This window comes from Neovison vison, chromosome 8, assembly GCF_020171115.1.
Source record: "Neovison vison isolate M4711 chromosome 8, ASM_NN_V1, whole genome shotgun sequence".
NCBI lineage: Eukaryota > Metazoa > Chordata > Mammalia > Carnivora > Mustelidae > Neogale > Neogale vison.
In genome coordinates this window covers 5,933,675-5,952,228 of record NC_058098.1, presented here as the reverse complement: position 1 = coordinate 5,952,228, position 18,554 = coordinate 5,933,675, and the positions used below count along the sequence as shown (strand labels likewise).

Below are 18,554 nucleotides of genomic sequence, written 5' to 3'. Positions count from 1 at the left end.
GGCTAACGGGTTCCAGCCTCACCCTGCACCGCGTGGCCACTGGCCTGGGGGTAGGTGACCGGGCGTCCTGGAACTTGCGCACCTGCCACTGTGAGGCAGGCTGGTGGCACTTCTCCTGAGGGCCATCTGATCTGCAGCTTTCCCAGGGCTGGCACCAGAGCGCAGAGGACAGCGAACAGTCAGTGCTGTGGTTTTCAGTGATAAGACTGCGGTGCAGGAGCCTCATCTGTTTCTAGGAGTTGGCAGTTGAGATGATGTACTTTCTTCATTTACCGCAAGAAAGGAAGAGGGAGATTCCTGAGATTAACAGACATTTTTTTTCCCTTTTTAAGAACGCGATATGTGGAATGAGGTGTAGGCCCAACCTTAACGTATTTGGCTTTTCATTCTTCAGCAGCAAACGGGAGCTCTTCTGGAAAAGTCGGGAAGCCTCTGGGTGGACCCCCAAAGCGGTCCATTGCCGACAGCGAAGAGTCGGAAGCTTACAAGTCCCTTTTCACGACTCACAGCTCCGCCAAGCGCTCCAAGGAGGAGTCCGCCCACTGGGTCACCCACACGTCCTACTGCTTCTGAAGCGCGTGCTGCGCCCTGTGCCACACAGGCCCTCCGGTTTCCACCAGGGCAGGTGGCCGGGGCATGCCCGTGCCGTCCTCTGCGGGCTCTCCATTTGCGCCGAGCTATAAAGTCGTCCTCCCAACCCCCAGAGCTGGCGTGGTCTCCCCTGGTGTGCCGTGCGTGGGTTCCCGTGGTGACGCGCTGGGCCCTGCCTGCCCCCTCCTGCAGGCTCGTGTCCTCCCCGCGGCCTGGAAAGAGGCCTTCGCTGTACCTTTTATGGTTGAAATAAAGACTCCAGATTCCTTGGGGGGTGGGGGTGGCCCATTTTGCCTAAAATTCTAATGATTTTGCTGCCGGTAGTGAAACAGACCAGGTGGAATTGGACTTTAGAACACGAGCTTTCCGTGCACCCCGCCGGCGCGTCCATTGGCGGGCACCCCCCGGCGCCCCCCCCAGCGGAGCTTTTGCCTTCCCGGTCGCGTCTCAAGGGAGTTTCCTTTATTTTTATCACTTTCAAGTTGAAAGCCTTTTAGTTGGGCACCTGAGGGTTTGATATAAAAATAAAGCAAGTCTGCCTTTTCTCTCATCTGTCTATTTTTCTCTCTCCCATGTTTAAGAAAATGACAGCCTCTCCATTGATGGCCATCAGAGCATTTCCACGTCCTGAGTTCCCTTTTCTTGCAGAAGATGAAGGCAATTCTGTGTAAAATCGGGGTGTCTTACTGGTTCATCCCGTGTGCTGGGATGGACGTCAGGCATGGAAACGTCCCGTGGGACTGATTCAGAGCTGGGAACACCCGTCAGCCCGGCTTTCTGGGGACGGTTGCACGGTGCACGGGCCTGTCCGGTTGCCGTCAGCACGCGGGAGACGGAGCCAGGGAGAAAGGCCGGAGGCCTGGGCGGGTGGACTGTGCCCCCATGTCCTCTGTCTCCGAGGAATGGAAGCTCGGCCCTGAGGTGTCTCTGTTATGAACAGAGAATCATTTTAATCAGAATTCAATTCCCATCAGTGGATTTTTGTGGGGGACCTTTCCAGAACAAAACTGAATTGCCCATTTTCTTTTCCTCACCCATTTCCTATATAGCCCAGTAAAACCATTTCCTAATTGTTGCATTTTTTAAAAAATATTAACAGCCATTATTTTTGCCAGCTTCAGTTGACCTCATTTTAGCCTTCATCTTATTCTGTGGGGATTAGTTTGTCCCCAGTTTTTCCCCGTTACCTGGTCACAGTGTCCCCAGCATCAAAACTGGAGCAGCTCAGGCCGCCTGCTTCCCCTCACAGTCCCCGCCAAGCTCTGAGTGTCCCCCGCCCTGCCCTTCCGCCCCAGCCTCTGCCGCACTCAGCAGCCAGCCCCTGCGGCTCCCCCCAGCCCCACGAGCACCGCAGCCCCGGGGCAGAGCTTGCCGTGGCGACTGCTTCCAGCCTTTCGTGTCCGGCAAGGCCTGGAGTCCACAGAGGCCCGAGGAGCAGCACTTGTTCTTCCGGAGGTGGGGAACGGCCTGTGTCGCGCCGGGCCTGGCAGGGTGCCAGGGACACAGGAGAAGCAGCGCAGAGCGGTCATGGCTCAGAACTGCCGCTCTGTTGAGTGACGCCTCAATGGGCCTCCTCTCCTGGGACTCGCCCACCACAGAGAGGGGCCGGTGACCACCTCACGTCTCGCAGCATCGCACACACGGTCCTAGCTCGTGTCCGGTCAGGACGCCACGCCGTCTCTCCCACAAAGACTTGCCAAGTGCGTCGGTCAGCGGAAAGGGGGGGCGAGGCTTCCACGGAGGGTGGAGGAGCGCCCGCAAGCTCCTGCCGCCTCTGCCCACCCTGCAGGGCCCGAGCCGCTCTGCCAGGCCGGAGGGACCCAGGAGGGCGAGAGCTCCAAACACAGGCTGTTTGTCTTTGCTTTCCAAGAAATCTAACGAAAGCCCCCACCATGAACTGAGATTTCCACTCAACATCGTGAACCTGTTCTTGGATTTGGACCCAGAGAGCACTTTGGCTCAAAGATCTTTGCTTCGTACCTGCTTTTCCACTTGTCCTCATTCTCTTGAAAAGTGCTTTAGACTTTTGAACACAGTATAAACCAAGACCGTGTGATTCCTGTCGTGGAATCTCTGTCAACATTTCCGAATAACAAAAATCAGGTAGGGACGCGATTTCCCAAGCGTTCCCATGGAGTGGGAACAAGTCTGTGCGCCCCTCACTGCATCGCACCGTGACTGCCACATTTTAGAGCACTGTTGGGGGAGGTGACTTAAATCATAGGGTCCACACAGACACGGGGCCACCCCAAAATACCCTGCAGCCGTAGCTCAGCAACAGGGGTGACTCTTCAAGAGTCACATGAGTCTGCTCGGGAGATCAGGACCGAGCCTCAATTCCAAGAATGAGTCCCCAAAGGTCACCGGGGCACACCCCCCCCCCAGCATGTAGCCCGAGACACCAGCCACCTGCTTCCCAAAGCAGCAGCTACAAAGTAGCCCCTTGGGAGGGCTTCTTTAACTGCCTACTTCCTAGTCAGACCTTTGGATTTGCATCCCTGCCAGCCCCTCACAGACCACCTCCTGCAGGAAGGCCCCCGCCTTCCCATGAGCTGTACACACGCAGGAGACAGGAGACGTCTCCCCCTGTGGTTTCAAGTAGTCCTACGAAACCTTGCTCTATGCCCACAGCTCAACACAGTGCGAGGTACAGGGAGGATTCCCAGTGGATCCTTAATGATAGCAGAACGTTTCATTCCTAGGGACTAAGTCTGCGAATTAGAGGACACAGGGAAACAGACGCAAGCCGCCTTGTATTCCATTTAACGAGATTCTTTTGGTTTCTCTCCATTTTAAAAACTGATGGTTTTGAACACACCGGCCAGTGAGCCCTGGCTTTCCTCCCGGCATCGGCTTTGGTATCGGCTTTGGTCATCCTACAGGCTGGGTCCTTCTCCCTCTGGGTCCTCACGCCACGCAGATGCCAGCACTTCCTTGTCACCCCTCAAACTACCCGAGTGTCTTTTTCGGGAGAGCCTCCCTGCACAACCTAACCTAGAGTTGACCCTTTGTTCTAGTCTCCTAAAGCACTCTGTTTTAATCACAATTTTAATGAAGCAATTGATACCCTGGATTGACGCAGGCACCGCACACTCAGGGGCGATCAGTGAGTGGAGGTGGGAGGCGAGAGGGATTCGGGGGGACTGAGGAGCGCGCGGCCACCCAGAGGGCCTCTTGGACTCCGGCAGAGAACAGCCCAGTGTGATCAGATCACCCCTATTTTCAAAGGAAGCCAAAAACCATGGTTTAAAAAGTGGAGTCCCTCCCAGCATCTAAAAATTGGCAAATCATCATGTTTAGGAACAACGCAGGCAAGACCACACACCCCAGCGGCTCCCAGTGTGTGGCCTCTGGCGTCATCTCTCCTCCACTGGGCTCTCGGTCTGACCGTGACATGTGCTGGGGGACCTGCTCACCATCATGTCTGGATTCAACAAGCGAGAAACAGAACTAGGTGAGGGCCTGTCCCGGGAGTCAAAAAGAATGTTCTGGTAAGGAGCTGGCGTCCCATGGTGCCCGTCCTCCCGCTCTTACTGTCCACCTGACGTTTCTCCCCCTCCCTTTAAGCCTTGCTCCCGGACAACCACCCCTGGGAGCCGCCTCCTCGGACCGGAAGTCATCACAATGGGCTCTGTGACATCACCAATGGCCCGGCCCCAGGCACCCAGTCTCCAGGTGCGCAGGCAAACAGACCCACCATGAGCAACTTCGTGCCCCATCTCGGCTCACCATGCGGACGCTGACATGGTTCTGGTTCTTGCCTCTGTGCCTCTGCTGCGGCTACGCCTTTGTGTTTTCTCCTGTGCGAGAGAAAGTCAAAGAACCCCAGGGGAAGGTGCCTTGCGGAGGGCACTTTCGGATCAGGCAGAATCTCCCAGAGCACGCCCCCGGCTGGCTCGGGAGCAAATGGCTCTGGCTCTTTTTCGTAGTTGCGCTGTATGCGGTACTGAAGTTTCGAGGAGATAGTGAGAAGAGTAAGGTAAGGACCGCCCCGTTTCCTCCCCCGCTTCTGTCTCAGCCGGGTCAGGCTCCGAGGGACGCGTGTGCTAGTCCTTATAGGCGGGGCCTCTCAGTAGAGCGAAGCAGGCTGCGAGGCACCTGCCTGGTGGTCCTGTGACACGCGGGCACATTCATTTCCTGGTGTGTCCTTAGGGAAGACGATGGTCCCCAGACCCTCAGGGGTCAGGGCTAGCGGTTGAAGTTGACCTTCCACTTATTGGCTGATTAAAAGCTTGGCTTGATATTTATCCTATTTTTAAAAAATATTTTTATTTATTTGACAGCTCTATAGAGAGAGCACAAGTAGGCAGAGAGGCAGGCAGAGGGAGAGGGAGAAGCAGGCTCCCCGCTGAGCAGGGAACCCAACGTGGGACTTGATTCTAGGACCCTGGGATCCTGACCCGAGCCGAAGGCAGCCGCTTAACCAACTGAGCCACCAGGCGCCCTGCTACTTATCCTAATAAATAATATTTTTTCTAATGAAGGAGAGATTTAAGAACTTGGTGTGTCTCAGGTCAACATCATTCACAGACAGATTCACTGCCCCTGATTCTTAACTTCCCTAAAAGAAATTCTTTATTTCCTCTTATTGTTGTTTTTTAAAATTCTTTATTTTTTACAAGTCGCCAAACTGATGGAAATGGTATCATTATTCCAGGTAAGGAAAAAGACCTGTCGTGAAGGGATAAAAGTGTAAAGAAGTAGCAGCTCCTCAAAGTGACTGAACAGTCCTCGGATGGGGAAAGGGAGAGAAATACGGCATGTTTTCTGCTAGACAGCCCAACACTTCATGACCCTGTGCCCAAACTGAGAGCTATTTTCAGCTTTGCAACACGTACAGTCTCTGTTGCACGGACCCAACTCTTCCATTTTAGCCTGAAAGCAACCTTACGTAATGCGCAAAAAAATGAGCAAAGCTGTGTTCCAATAAAACTTTATTTACAAAAACAATTGGTGGGCCAGACTGGGCCATAGTTTGCCAATCCCTGGGCTAGAGTGCAGTGTGAGAACCACCTTTTCTTAGGGGAGCCCGACTCTTGGAACTGTGTCAAAACCAACAAAGGCAACCATATTATTCACCCTGAGTATTTTTCTTGACAGGAGCAGAATCCTTCTGCCCTTCGAGGCTGTTCATTTCGCTCTCCACTAAAGAAAAATCAAAACGCTTCCCCCAACAAAGACTATGCGTTCAATACCTTAACGCAACTGGAGATGGACCTTGTGAAATTCGTGTCCAAGGTGCGGAATCTGAAAGTAGCCATGGCAACCGGCACTGGCCTCAAGGTTCAGAACGTGGAGGTACCCGCAGACCCACACAATAATATCACCATCTATGAAATATGGGGCGAAGAAGACTCGGAATGAGTGGATTTGTGTGTCAGAGTAGGAGAGACAAAGTTGAGTGTTGGCAAACCATATGCAAACCAATAAAACTATTCTGAAGAAAGAATTCTCCAAGTTGGCACCGTTTTTTTTTCTTTTTTTTTTTCTCCTTTTTTAAAATGGAAGAAAAAAAATAAATGGGAGGCCAGTAACCACAGCAGTTACTCTTTTGTTTTTGCCTTCTTCACCAGCCCCAGCGCAGTGAGTGGTGAGGGGAGCACAGAGAGCAACAGGGTAGCAGAGGCAGCCTGCTCAGCGGTGACGCCCTGGCTCTGGGGGGCGATTAGGCTTAGAAAATTTGGGATAAGATGTAGATACCATATTCATAGTAGTTACCTTTCTAGTAGCGGTTTGTGCAAAAGATGGAACCAATTTTTATCTTTATAATTTATTACAAAGGCCAACTTTAATTATAGGTTTAAAAGGAAATGATCGAATTAAGAGGGTGTGTATGCATGTGCATGTGTGCTTAGGTCAGGGAATGCTGGATTCTAGAAACATTTGATTTTCTTCTCACCAGAAAAGTCTTTTTTATTCATTCTGTCTTGTGCATGAGATGTATTGACTTTTTCTTCTACCAGATGTCTAGTTGGATTAAGAAATAGAGAATAGATCTGTATTTTCAATGGAATTTGGATGCAGATGAGCTAACTAGGGCTTCCCAAAGTAGTCGATAAGAATGTTTATAACGGGGTGCCTGGGTGGCTCAGTGGGTTAAGCCTCTGCCTTCGGCTCGGGTCGTGATCTCGGGGTCCTGGGATCGAGTCCCACATTGAGCTCTCTGCTCAGCGGGGGGCCTGCTTCCCTCTCTCTCTCTGCCTGCCTCTCTGCCTACTTGTGATTTCTCTCTCTGTGTCTAATAAATAAAATCTTTAAAAAATGTTTATAGCGCATTTTTAAACTGGGACATTTTGGCATTTTAGTGCGACTGATGGGAACTATACTCCCCCTTAAATTAGCTTTACTGACCCCCAGTCTAGGTCAGGGGGCAGCCCAGCAGACACACAGGTACGAGCCTGGAGAAGACATGGAAGGTCCCTGTACCTACTTGAGTCCATCTTGTGTGTGGCTGGCAGAGGAGTCCAGAATCTCCATCCGTGATTTCCTGTCTGGGCAAAGTCTTCAGGCTGTATCCCATCTGAGTGTAGGAGTCAGACCTCAGACCAAAGCCGCTGGCCCCTTTCTCCCCGTCTTGCCGCTCCTGAACACTTGACTCTTGGTCTTAACAGGACAGGGGAAATGGCAGGAGTTGAGCTGTGCCTTCAGTATTCTGCGTAGTTCAAGCAAATGGGCCTGTGTGAATTGTCTTCCCCGCACACTCGGAGGCACCCGATGCTGCGGCTGTAATCTCTGATCTCAACATGGTGTAGATGTTAGATGAACGGAGATCGTCTACAAGGCCAGGGAGGCAACAAACCCTGGCTGACGGGCCCAGCCCAGCCTGCTGCCCATGTTTATTTACACTGCCCACGAGCTAATAATGGCTTTTCTATTTTTAAGTGGTTGAGAAAAAAGAGGAGTAACATTCCATGACATGGAAGTGACATGAAACTCAGACTTCAGTGTCCATCACGTTCATTGGCACCGGGCCGCTCGCGTTCACGTCCAGACTGCCTGTGGGGGCAGGCTTGAGTTACTGCCACACACACCCGATGGCCCACAGAGCTGAAAACATGGACTGCCGGCGCTTTACGGGAAGTTTGCCAACTCCGAGTTTATGCTAATCTTATTTACACGCTAACAAGCAGGGAGAGCGTTCAAGGGAATCAGATCTATTCAGCTGTAAATGTCACAAACCTCCCACATTTGTCTGCTAGGCAAACATGGAATTATATAAATCACAGTTTCTGTAGTCCCGTCCTGGTCACAAGCAATGAAAGACGGCGTTGGGGGGTGGGGGGGGCAGGGGGGCGGCATGTAAGAAAATGCAGAGAACCTCACAATTTCCTTAGAGCACGGTGACCCAGGCTATACATTAGAACAAAATCTGTGTGTTTGGATGTAGCACTTTCTATTAAATCTTGTCCCCGAGTCTCGGCCTAGCCTCCTGCAGGGCTCTGCAGACCACGGTTTGGTCTGGAGAACAGTGTTTTCTGAACCCAATCAATCGCATGCAATGTTTTCCTGCAAAAATGCATTCGATTCTCGATCTAGAGCTTAAACTACTGAAATCTGCTGTTCTAGCATAAATTCAATTCCTCCTGTCACCACACTCCATGGTTTCAGAAGAGCAGTTGACAGGCCAAGGGTAACCGCTGGCTCTCTGTGCTCACCTGGGGGGCTGGGAGGAGGGGGCGCGGGGGGAGGGGCGCACCCAGTGGTTTGCTCCCTCCAGGCCAGCGGGAGGAGGAAGACCCAGTCCTCACAGGACGGAGGGTGATCCAGGAGTGGCCGCTCTCACATCAGCCACTGGTTAGAAACAAATCCCTCATCGCTTCTCGGCCTTTTGGCTAAGATCAAGTGAAACAAATCCCTCGGGGGTGGGGGGGGCCCTGGACTGGGGCCCACGCCAGACCCCGCGGCCGAGAAGGAGGCTGCTCCGCAGGAGGGTACGGGAACTAACGAATTGGGAGGCCCGTCGGTGCCCCCCTTGGCACGGTCATCCGCAGGGACTTTGTCTTGTATCTGGGCACGGGTGGGGGGGCAGAACCCTGGCGTCCCCAGGGGGCACCCCGCCCCGTGTAACCTAGCTCTCTCTTGGATGACTGGACGGAGCGGTCACTGCCGTGACCACAGCCCTAGCTGACCCTCGGATTTCAGCCCCGACGCCCTGCCCGTACTCCCAGCCCACAGAAGCCGGGAGATAAGGAACGCGTGTTGCTTTAAGCCACTCAGTTTGTGGTAATTTCTTGACGGAAGTAGAGAACAGTAACGCGGCACGTGTGCGCACACACACACACACACACACACACACAAACCTGCCCGGTCTCTCCACGTGCCGCTTCCCCAAACTGCAGGACCTTCCCTCTGACCCAGGCACCGGCCTCTGAACCCAAGAAGTGGGACCAAAGGATTAAGGGCAGCGGATCAGGAACGGGGTATCCGGGGGCCCAGGTGGCTCCGCTGCCTTCGGCTCAGGTCATGACCCCAGGGATGGAGCCCTGCATGGGGTTCCCTGTTTGGTGGGGGCCTCCTTCACCCTCTCCTTCTGCCACTTACTCACTCACTCACATAAATAAAATCTTTTTTAAAGGGGGGGGGGCGTAACAGTGGTAGGAAAACAAAAGCAGGGACCCGGCATTGGGACGGTGTGTGTGAAGGATTCTGGGCCATTTTGCCCCCCGTGGAGACAGGCACACCTGCCCCCACAACCAAGAGACAGGTCTGCGGCGGCCCGGAGACCTCTGCCCGCTGCCCCTCGCGTGGGCTCCGGAATCGCCCCCATCACCCAGCCGGGCACCCGCGCGTCTGTTTCCATCTCTCAGATGCCGTCGTTTGGAGGGTGTCGGTGAGTGCGGGGGCGTCCTGCATACGCGACCTTTGAGGCTGGCTTCTCCCCTCTGCGCTGATGCTCTGGGCACATCTCAGCATCCGCGTGCCGAGGGACACTTTGGTCATTTGTGGGCTCCGGCTCTTACCAACAAGTCTGCTACTGAGGATCGCGCCATAGGTGTTCCTGTGGGCGTGCGTTTTTATTTCTTGGGGATTTCTGCCCAGATTTATGCCAGGTCGCGTGGGGAAGGGTATGTTTTGGCCCCCAGTAAAATGCGAATGACTTTGGATGCGTGGCCAACATTTTACAATGAGATTCCACATTATATTCTGGTGAGGGCCACGCAGTAAATCAAAAAAGTTTGATGAAACACACACAAACCCAACAAGAGTTGTAGCAGGCCAGGATGCATCCCCTCTGGGCCGTCCCAACAAAACACCCAGGAGTGTCCCACTGACCACTGAGCCCAGTCAACCAGCTCCTCCCAGCTCTGCCTTACCAAGCCCGCTTCTGCCTCAGGGCCTTTGCACATGGCCTCTCTCCCTATGGTCAGTCTTTCCACCAGATGCCACAGCGCTGGTTGCCATGCTTGTCATTCTCACCTTGGGCCAGAGAGTCCCTGGCTCAGAGGGGCCTTCACTGACCACCGGTGATCTGCCTCTGCCACCCTAGCTCCCTCATCCACTTCCGTTTGTTTTCTTTGCAATACCATCACTGTGTGACATTGTGCTTTTTATGGAGCTGTTTCTTCCTGGTCCCCTGGAACGGGAGCTCCATGAGGTACAGGGGTGGTGTCGGCTGTGGTGACTGCAGCGTCCTCGGTGTCTGGAACAGAGCGGGCATGGGATGGGAACTCCACCCAGATCTCGGAAAGCCTACTTGGAACTCATTCCAGATTTAGAGAAAACAAGAGCTCAGAGAGTTCTCCGACGCCCCTCCCCCAGTGTCCCCGAATGTTGGCCGCTCAAGTAACCGGGGTAGAATCGTGACAACCCAAAGCTGTAGCATGGGGGCAACACTGCGCACAGACTACTGTGGATTTCACTTCATTCCTCTCTGTCCCGGGATCCCAGCCAGCAGCCCACGGCGCATGCGGCCATCCCATTTAGTGGAACAGTCCCCAGGCTCGCCTGTGATGGCCTTGGCAGTGGAGAAGATAGCGATCAGCTGTTCTGTGCAGTGTCCCTCCGTCGGGGTTGAACGACGCTTGTTTCCTCACGACAGGGATGAGGTTATGCCTTCTCGGCAAGAGCACCAGAGACTTGGTGTGGTGTCCCGGTGCCCGCCCCCCTGCACTGTTCATACTGACCTTCATTGTTTGGGTAGAGAGGCGCCTGCTGCTGCTTCACTGCGAGCTAGAAACACCTTAGAGGGTGCTCTGAGTCTCCACCAGTCGGCCCCTCAAGCTTTCCCCCACTGCTGCGAGCATCCGTCCGCGGTCTTTTCTGCAATAATTACATCGGCATTTGCCGGATGGTGATTTTGATGTCCCTCTTTCCTTCTTCATTTATTAATTGGGAGACGACTGTAAGGGACTCCTGTCCTTTCTCCCCCGTTTATTTAATTATTTATTGCCACCAGTATAGACACATAGATATTTTATTTTCTTGTATTAAAATCCAGTATTTTAAAAAATATTTTATTTATCCATTTGAGAGAGAGAGGAGCGTGAGTGGGATGGAGGGCAGGGGAGGAGAGAGGGAGAAGCTGTCTTCCCGCTGGGCAGGGAACCTGATGCGGGACCCGATCCCAGGACCCCGGGATCATGACCTGAGCGGGAGGCAGATGCTTAACAGACTGAGCCACCCAGACGCTCCCAGATCCAATACTGTTATTTATGTTCTTGCTCACATTTGTTAGTTCTCTCCGGTGGGCTCCTGTGTACTTTGAATGAGCCCCATCCTCTTTTGAGCAATTTCTTACTTTCCAGCAACTCCAGACCTTCCGGGACCATCCTGTCCAGTCCCTGCCTCAGAGTCAACCACGGCTCCTTGCACTGGAGAATGGCGCTCGGCAGCCAGGCGCAGGCAACTAGCCGCGCTGGTCTGCACGGGGCTGTCCCCGCTCTCGGCCCCTTTGTGTGCCTCAGCTGTCCCCCACCCCGGTCTCTATTTCTGTATCAGTGACTGTGACTTAGCTCTGATTCCAGCCTAGTACCTGGGTTCATTCTAGCCATCCCCCTGCCCCGTGGGTATAACTCCTTCCTCCTACAGGGACAAACCCAGCCCTCAAGATCTGTATTTACAGATTTGTTCAATTCTAGGACACACATAAAGTAGTTCAAGATTTGGGCCCCGACCCCACAAGGAACACATTTATGAACCAGAACGCAGCCTGGCAGCATCCTGTCAAGATGCTTCTTCCAGGGGCACCTGGGTGGCTCAGTGGGTTAAAGCCTCTGCCTTCAGCTCAGGTCATGATCTCAGGTTCCTGGGATCGAGCCCTGCATCGGGCTCTCTGCAAGGAGCCTGCTTCTCCCTCTCTCTGCCTTTCTCTTTGTGATCTTTCTCTCTGTCAAATAAATAAATAAAATCTTTAAAAAAAAAAAAAAGATGCCTTTTTCCCAGAGTTCCTTAGGCGATCTCCATTCTTGCCCCCTCTTCAGTGGGACAGTGAGTCCACAGGTGTGTGTTAGATCCATTCCATTTTGGTTTCCCCCACATCCCGGCTGGTTTTACTTGCTTCATTGTGTGTGAAGGTACCTGATATGTCACAGTGGTTCTGAGAGTCAAAGATGTAAGACAAGATATTCCCAGAGAACCGCTGCTCGGTCGCTGTCCCTGTCCCTGTCCCTGTCCCTGGCGCACGGACCCCATTCCCTCTTCCCCGCCTCTTTCCCAAGGGATAGGAATGAGACTCTTTGGGTTGTTTTACCCTTCCTGTGTTTCTTTTACACAAATGAACGGACACGTGTGTTTTCCTAGAACCCCTCTTTCTCACGTGAAGGGTAGCTTGCTGTCAGTATTCTTTGAGGCTTTGCTTTGTTTTTTGTTTTTGCTTAAGAGCGGGTCCTGGATACGGCTCCTCATTGGCTCAAAGAGAATTTCCTCATTCTTTTACCCGCCTGCAGAGAGCTCCATTGTGTGGACAGAGCAAAACTGAGAGAGTTTGCTTCACTGTTCCGTGTGGGCATTCAAGAGGTTTCCAGTTGTTTGAAACGACAGATAATGGCACAATGAATCATCTTATACATGAGTGTTTTTGTGTTGTTGGGGGGTATCGCCCGGGGGATGCCTACACATGGGATTGCTGGGTAGAAAGGTAGTGCACATATAGCTTTCTTGCCAAATTTCCCTCAGAGGGGCGGTGCCAATGTGCCTCCCGGCCAGAGATGCACATACAGAGATTTATAAGCAAATGTGGGCAAATAACCCTGAAAGGCTCTCGGAGCGCGGGGGAGGCCTGCAGTTCAAGAGATGGCCACGAGGTGGCAGACGACGCCCACCGCAGAGACTGCGCCCCACCTTGCCAAGATTTTATTTTCTAGGGCCCTTGGGACAGGAAAGAGGCAGGCGAAGTAGGAGTAGTCGTCATGCTTTTATTAGCAACAGCAACTAGCATTCACAGTACTAGTTTATATCAGAATGCCATAATTTTATTAACAATTGACATTTGCTGTATGATTATTTACTCACTCAAGGATTTATTTGTTCTGTGCACTCTTGTAGGCTCTGGGGACAAGAAAGGGGAGAACAGCCCAGACAAATACCCTGCCTGGGGGAGAGAGGCCTTAAACACTCACAGAGAAGTCCAATATGTAGCCTGTCAGGTGCACACAGGTACTCTGGAAACAGATAAGCAAGGGAAGGGGTATGTGTGAAGGTGTGGGGCGAGGGGGGCTATCGAGGGGGGCTGGTGAGTGGCGAGGGGGGCTATCGAGGGGGGCTGGTGAGTGGCGAGGGGGGCTGGTTGGTTTACAGTCAAGCAGGTGGTCAGGGAAGGGTTCACTGAGGAGTAAACCATGAGGACAACCTAGCAGGAGAGTGTGCAGGACAGACGTGATCGCAAGAGCAAAGGCCCTGAGGCAGGGGCATGGCCGGCATGGTGGAGGGGCCCTCAATGTACTTGGGGTTGGGTGAGTGAGGAGATGATGTAAGAGACAAGGAGAGTGGGGGATGCCAGTCATGGAGGCCTCGCAGATCATCCACGGGACTTTGGACTTTTCCTCTGTAAGAGATGGGAGCCGTGGGAGAGAAGATCAGACCCCTAGAAGCCCGGACAGAGGGCTCCCCTCTCCCTGCTCCCTGAACCTGCAATTCATCCCTCACCAGAGAGCTATGGGCCTCCCCATCCCGGGGCACCTACGGGAGAAGAACATGGTCTCTTCTCAGGGGACTGTCACAGCTGGGGGGCAGGTGGGCATCAGCAGGGACACCAGTCGGGGCAACTTCAGGACTCAGAGAGGTTAGGATCCTGCTGCTGGGAAAACCTGTGGCGAGCAGCTCCTCGGGAGAAACAAGGCATCTTCCCAGGAGCCCTTCTGGTCTTCCAGCTACTTAACAATCCTGTCTGCTCTGAAAAGCGGATAACAGGTAAAGCACTCGTGTTCACAAACACACGGAAGGATCGCATCGGGTGGGATGTGGTTTCATGCTGTCTGTGGTTGAGTCCCTGCTGTGCGCCCCTGCTCGGTCCTTCCAGGGGTCCCTCCAACAGGCTGGAGCGTCCGACTGATCCCCTGCTGACCTCATGAGCTGGAGAAGCTCTAACACACGCTTGTCTGCCATCGTGAGAGCCAAGGTTATGCCTGCCACAGTCCCCTCCCCGAGCTCCGGGGATGGCGGGATGGCGGGTGCAGGAACCCACACACCTCCAGGGTCTGGCTCTGGGAGGTGAACTGGATTCTCCTCCATGGGGGGGCGGGACCCCCTCCTGCTTCCCTTGTCCTTCCTCGCTCAGCACCGCAGTCCCTGCCCACCCTCCAGGGCTGAGGTCTCTGTGAGACCGAGAGGCCCTGCCAAGTGCTGGCGCTCAGGAAACAGCCCTGCCCTTGGTGGGCAAGGGGCTTTGGGCTTGGGAAGACCTTGGAAGGCTGAGGAGGGACTCCCACGGTCTGGAACTTGGGGGAGCACGGGGCTGCTCACTGCCCTCTCTGGCTGTGGATTTAGACAGCAGACGGACACGTCTGGATCTCTTGCCTCTTGTTTGGACCCATACCACCCGTACACACATCGCCCCACTCCTTCAGTGCAGATATTCCATCATCCCTCCCTCGTCCGGACATCCAGCCGGTTGTCCTTCATCTAACACATGAGCACCGGTCCGCACGAGCTCGGTGGCGGTGTGTTGGCGTGGACGCGGACAGACCGGACCCTTGTGCACCTGCCAGCGAGAACGTGGAAGTTCCGCAAACACTTAGAAACACAATTACCACGGGATCCAGCAACTCCTCTTCTGGGTAGAAACCCACGAGAATCCCAAGCAGGATCTCGAAGAGACGTCTGCCCGGCGATGCTCCGAGCGGCGGATTTCACGACAGCCAGGACACGGCAGCAGCCAAGGGTCCGCTGGCGGATGGATGGGCAGACACTGTGGTCGGTGGGCACGCTGGAACATTTGTCCCTGAAGGCCAGCACCGTGTGGCGTGGATCCTGGGAGCGCAGAGGTGGTCGAATCCTACAATCGGATTGAAGGCCGCAGACAATTAGGGGAGAGAGACGCGGCAACAAACACGGGGAGAAACAAACACCGGCGGTGGGTCAGGAGTGGGTAAATGCTGGGAAGAAAAACGCACCAGAGGGGAGGTATCCTGAGCCAGATGGTGAAGGCAGACCTTCAGGGGAACACCTTGGACCATGGGAGGCGAGAGCACGGGGAAGAGCCTCCGGGCAGGCGGAATAGCAAGTGCAAAGGCCCTGAAGTTCTCCTAGAGAGCCACTCCTTCCCCCGGAGGACCCTTCATCCTTCTTCAGACCTTCACTCCGCTGTAACTGGATCCCCGTGAAGACCATCAGGACATGCCTCGCACATACGCTGCTTTAGCATAAAGATTATTTCCAGCTGAAGGCATTTGAGGCAGAAACAGTTCTCGCTCTCCCCTTCTCTGCCTAAAAGCAGGACATAAAATTTCCTGACAAGGAAGGTGTTTCCTCCTCCCTCATACCAGGAAAGGAGGGGTGACTCTTGCCACCGAAGATGGAAGTTGAAACTGGGATGAGTTTGTATAAAGAGACCTTAACACGTGGTCCATCAGCCCTGCCGTCCGTGCAAGCCACTTCCCCACCACTTACCCCTTGGGCCCTAAACCCTCTTTCTTTTGCTAAAATGGTATCTAAGCCTTGATTCTAACTGTTTCTTTGAATTTCCCTTCTTTTCTGTGAACTCCTATGCCCCTAAGTATTAAGAAAAATTGTCTTTTCCCCTGTTATTCTGCCTTTTGTGGTTTAATTTACAACCCCCCAGGTACCCAACCTAAGAGGGTAAAGGGAAAGCTTATCCTCTCCTACATTTCAGTTCTCCGTCCTCAACACATTTGGGCTCTTACTAGTCTAGAGTTCGGATGCACCATGATTTAACCATTTCCTACCTCAGGGAGGTCTAGATTCTTCCCAGTGTTCTGTTATTACGAAGGCATATGGTATGTTTTTCTCCAGCGTGGGCAGGACTCAGTGATCCTCACTTCAAACAGCACAACCACCATCTGCCGGCGTTTGGGTGGCTTCCACAGTCAGCAAACAGAGCCGCCACAGCCAGGCCAGGCACGGAAAACAAAAAGCCCGAAATGCCTGACACCTCACTAATCTTAGAATTCCCAAGTCCCCGTTATAGGATGACTCATCCCACTTAAATTCAAAGCTGTTTAATGGGCCATCTGTTCATCAGAATATGAAAGACTTTGCCTAGCGACCTGGCACAGAAACCCAGAGGAAGCAATAGAGGTTCTCCACCGCGGAGGGTCAGTCCACCGGATGTCCGCTGAGTGTCAGCTCCTTGAGGACGGAGGTGCGGTTGAATAAAAAAAACTGCCTTTCATCTGGGCCTACTTTTCTGTAAGGTATTTCCTTTTTTTTTTTCTGATCGTGAAAGCAAAGCAACCCAAAATGCAAGTAGCCAAAGAGAAACAGATCAAGTAAACTTTATCAAAATCAAAAACTTTTGAGCTTCAAAGGAAATGATAAGAAAGCAAGAGGAGAACTCACAGAACAGAAGAACACATCTGTAGGCCCGGTATCAGACCAGCGTCTCGTATTAAGAATATATGAAGGCAGATACCTGGGGCTCATCTGGTGAAGCATCTGCCTTCGGCCGGGGTCCTGGGCGGGAGCCCCAGGTCGGCCTCCCTGCTCCGCGGAGAGCCTGCTTCTCCCTCTGCCTCCTGCTCTCCCTGCTTGTGCTCTCTCTCTCTTTCTCTCTCTGACAAATAAATAAAATCTTAAATATATCTATATTAAGGGGCACCTGGGTGGCTCAGGCAGGCAAGCGTCAGACTCTTGATTTCAGCTCAGATCATGGTCTCAGGGTCCTGGGATCGAGCCCCGTGTCGGGCTCTCTGCTCAGCGGGGCGCCTGCTTCCTCCTCTCTCTCGGCCGGCCTCTCTGCCTACGTGTGATCTCTCTCTGTCAAATAAATAAATAAAATCTTTAAAAATAAATAAATAAATAAAATCTTTTTAAAAAATGGGAAAAGCACATAAATAGACACGTCTTCACAGATGATGCACGAATAAGTACGTGAAAAAGACACTCGGCACCATGAGGCCATCGAGTGCAAATCAAAGCCACAACGACCTGCCATGCATACTCACCAGGACGGTTAGGATATATATATATATTTTTAGACTTTATTTATTTGAGATAAAGCGAGCAAGCGCAAGAGAGAGCATGAGTCAGGGGGAGAAGCAGAGGGAGGGAGAAGGAGAAGCAGGTTCCCCGCTGAGCAGGGAGCCCGACGTGGGGCTTGATCCCAACACCCCGAGATCATGACCTGAGCCGAAGGCAGATGCTTCACCCACTGAGCCCCCCAGGCGCCCCAACAGTTAGGATTAAAAAGGACAGACAGAAAAAAAACAAAAAACAAAAAAGGACAGACAGTCACAAGTGTTGGGGAAGAGGTAGAGAACTTGGAGTCCTCACACAATACTAGCGGAAACGTAAAATTCTGCAGTTCCTTTTGAAAAAAGTCGGCATTTCTTCAAAGTGTTAAATATACAGTCACCATATGATCCAGCAATTCCACTCCTAGATGTTTGTTGGAGAAAGATGAAAGCGTGTGTCCACACAAAAACTTGTACATGGATGTTCACAGCACTGTTATTCATAGTAGCCGAAAAGCAGAAATAGCTCAAACTTGTCCATTTCAACTGACACACGGACGAATAAAACGTGCTCTATCCATGCAATGGGACATTACTCAGCCATAAAAAGGAATGCAGGCTGACCTATGCTAGCAAATGGATAGACCTTGAAAACCTTATGCTAAGTGACAGAAGCCAGGCACAAAAGACTGCCTACAATATATATGATCCCTCAGATTCTAGAGGGAAAATTCTCTTCCACCCTCTTAAGTGCTCACCATGGGGACCTGTGAATTAAACTAAGAAAAGATCACTCAACAGGAGAAAAGGACATGTGATTTTTATGAATATTCATGTGCATAGGAGTTCCCAGGGGGGAAAAAAAAAAAGTGAAACTGTCACTTATTTGTGGAGCATAACAAATAGCATGGAGGACAAGGGGCATTAGAGAGGAGTAGGGAATTTGGGTAAATTGGAAGGGGAGGTGAACCATGAGAGACTATGGACTCTGAAAAACAGTCTGAGGGGTTTGAAGTGGCGGGGGGGTGGGAGGTAGGGGTACCAGGTGGTGGGTATTATAGAGGGCACGGCTTGCATGGAGCACTGGGTGCGGTGAAAAAATAATGAATAATGTTTTTCTGAAAATAAATAAATTGGAAAAAAAAAAAAAGTGAAACTGAAGGAGTGGAAAAGTCACCCGGGTGGCTCAGTCGGTTAAGCGTCAGACTCTTGGTCTCAGCTCAGGTCTTGATCTCAAGGCTGTGAGTTCAAGACCCACACTGGGCTCCACATTGGATATCTAGCCTACTTAGAATAAAAAATAAATTTAAAAAAGAAGCGATAGACTCACTAAGTCATATTCTACTTTAACAAAGGACAGAGGGTCTGAGCTTCATCTTCCGCTGAAATGGAGGT

General features: G+C 52.4%; 2 protein-coding genes across 3 annotated transcripts in view; both read left to right on the top strand.

Moving 5' to 3' along the window:
• Nucleotides 1-1,141, top strand: part of RTF2 (replication termination factor 2) — a 40,526-nt gene extending 39,385 nt beyond the window's left edge. The window contains exon 9 of one of the 2 annotated variants that reach the window (XM_044262785.1): nt 398-1,141. In XM_044262785.1, the coding sequence (XP_044118720.1) occupies nt 398-573 (176 nt within the window). In that variant the 3' untranslated portion in view covers nt 574-1,141. Of the gene's footprint in view, nt 1-394 lie in introns of both variants that reach the window. The other variant, XM_044262784.1, reaches the window with a different exon arrangement.
• Nucleotides 1,142-4,275: 3,134 nt separating this feature from the next.
• LOC122915537 (protein FAM209A-like) lies at nt 4,276-6,040 on the top strand. The gene is made up of 2 exons (XM_044262290.1): nt 4,276-4,570; nt 5,692-6,040. Exons 1-2 carry the CDS (start codon nt 4,322-4,324, stop codon nt 5,953-5,955), a joined length of 513 nt encoding a protein of 170 aa, XP_044118225.1. The 5' UTR covers nt 4,276-4,321; the 3' UTR covers nt 5,956-6,040.
• Nucleotides 6,041-18,554: the final 12,514 nt, after the last annotated feature.

Coding starts and splice junctions, on each gene's coding strand:
- LOC122915537 (XM_044262290.1), top strand. CDS start 4,322: ATGCGGACGCTGACATGGTTCTGGTTCTTGCCTCTGTGCCTCTGCTGC. Junction 4,571..5,691: donor GAGATAGTGAGAAGAGTAAG/GTAAGGACCGCC, acceptor TTTTCTTGACAG/GAGCAGAATCCTTCTGCCCT.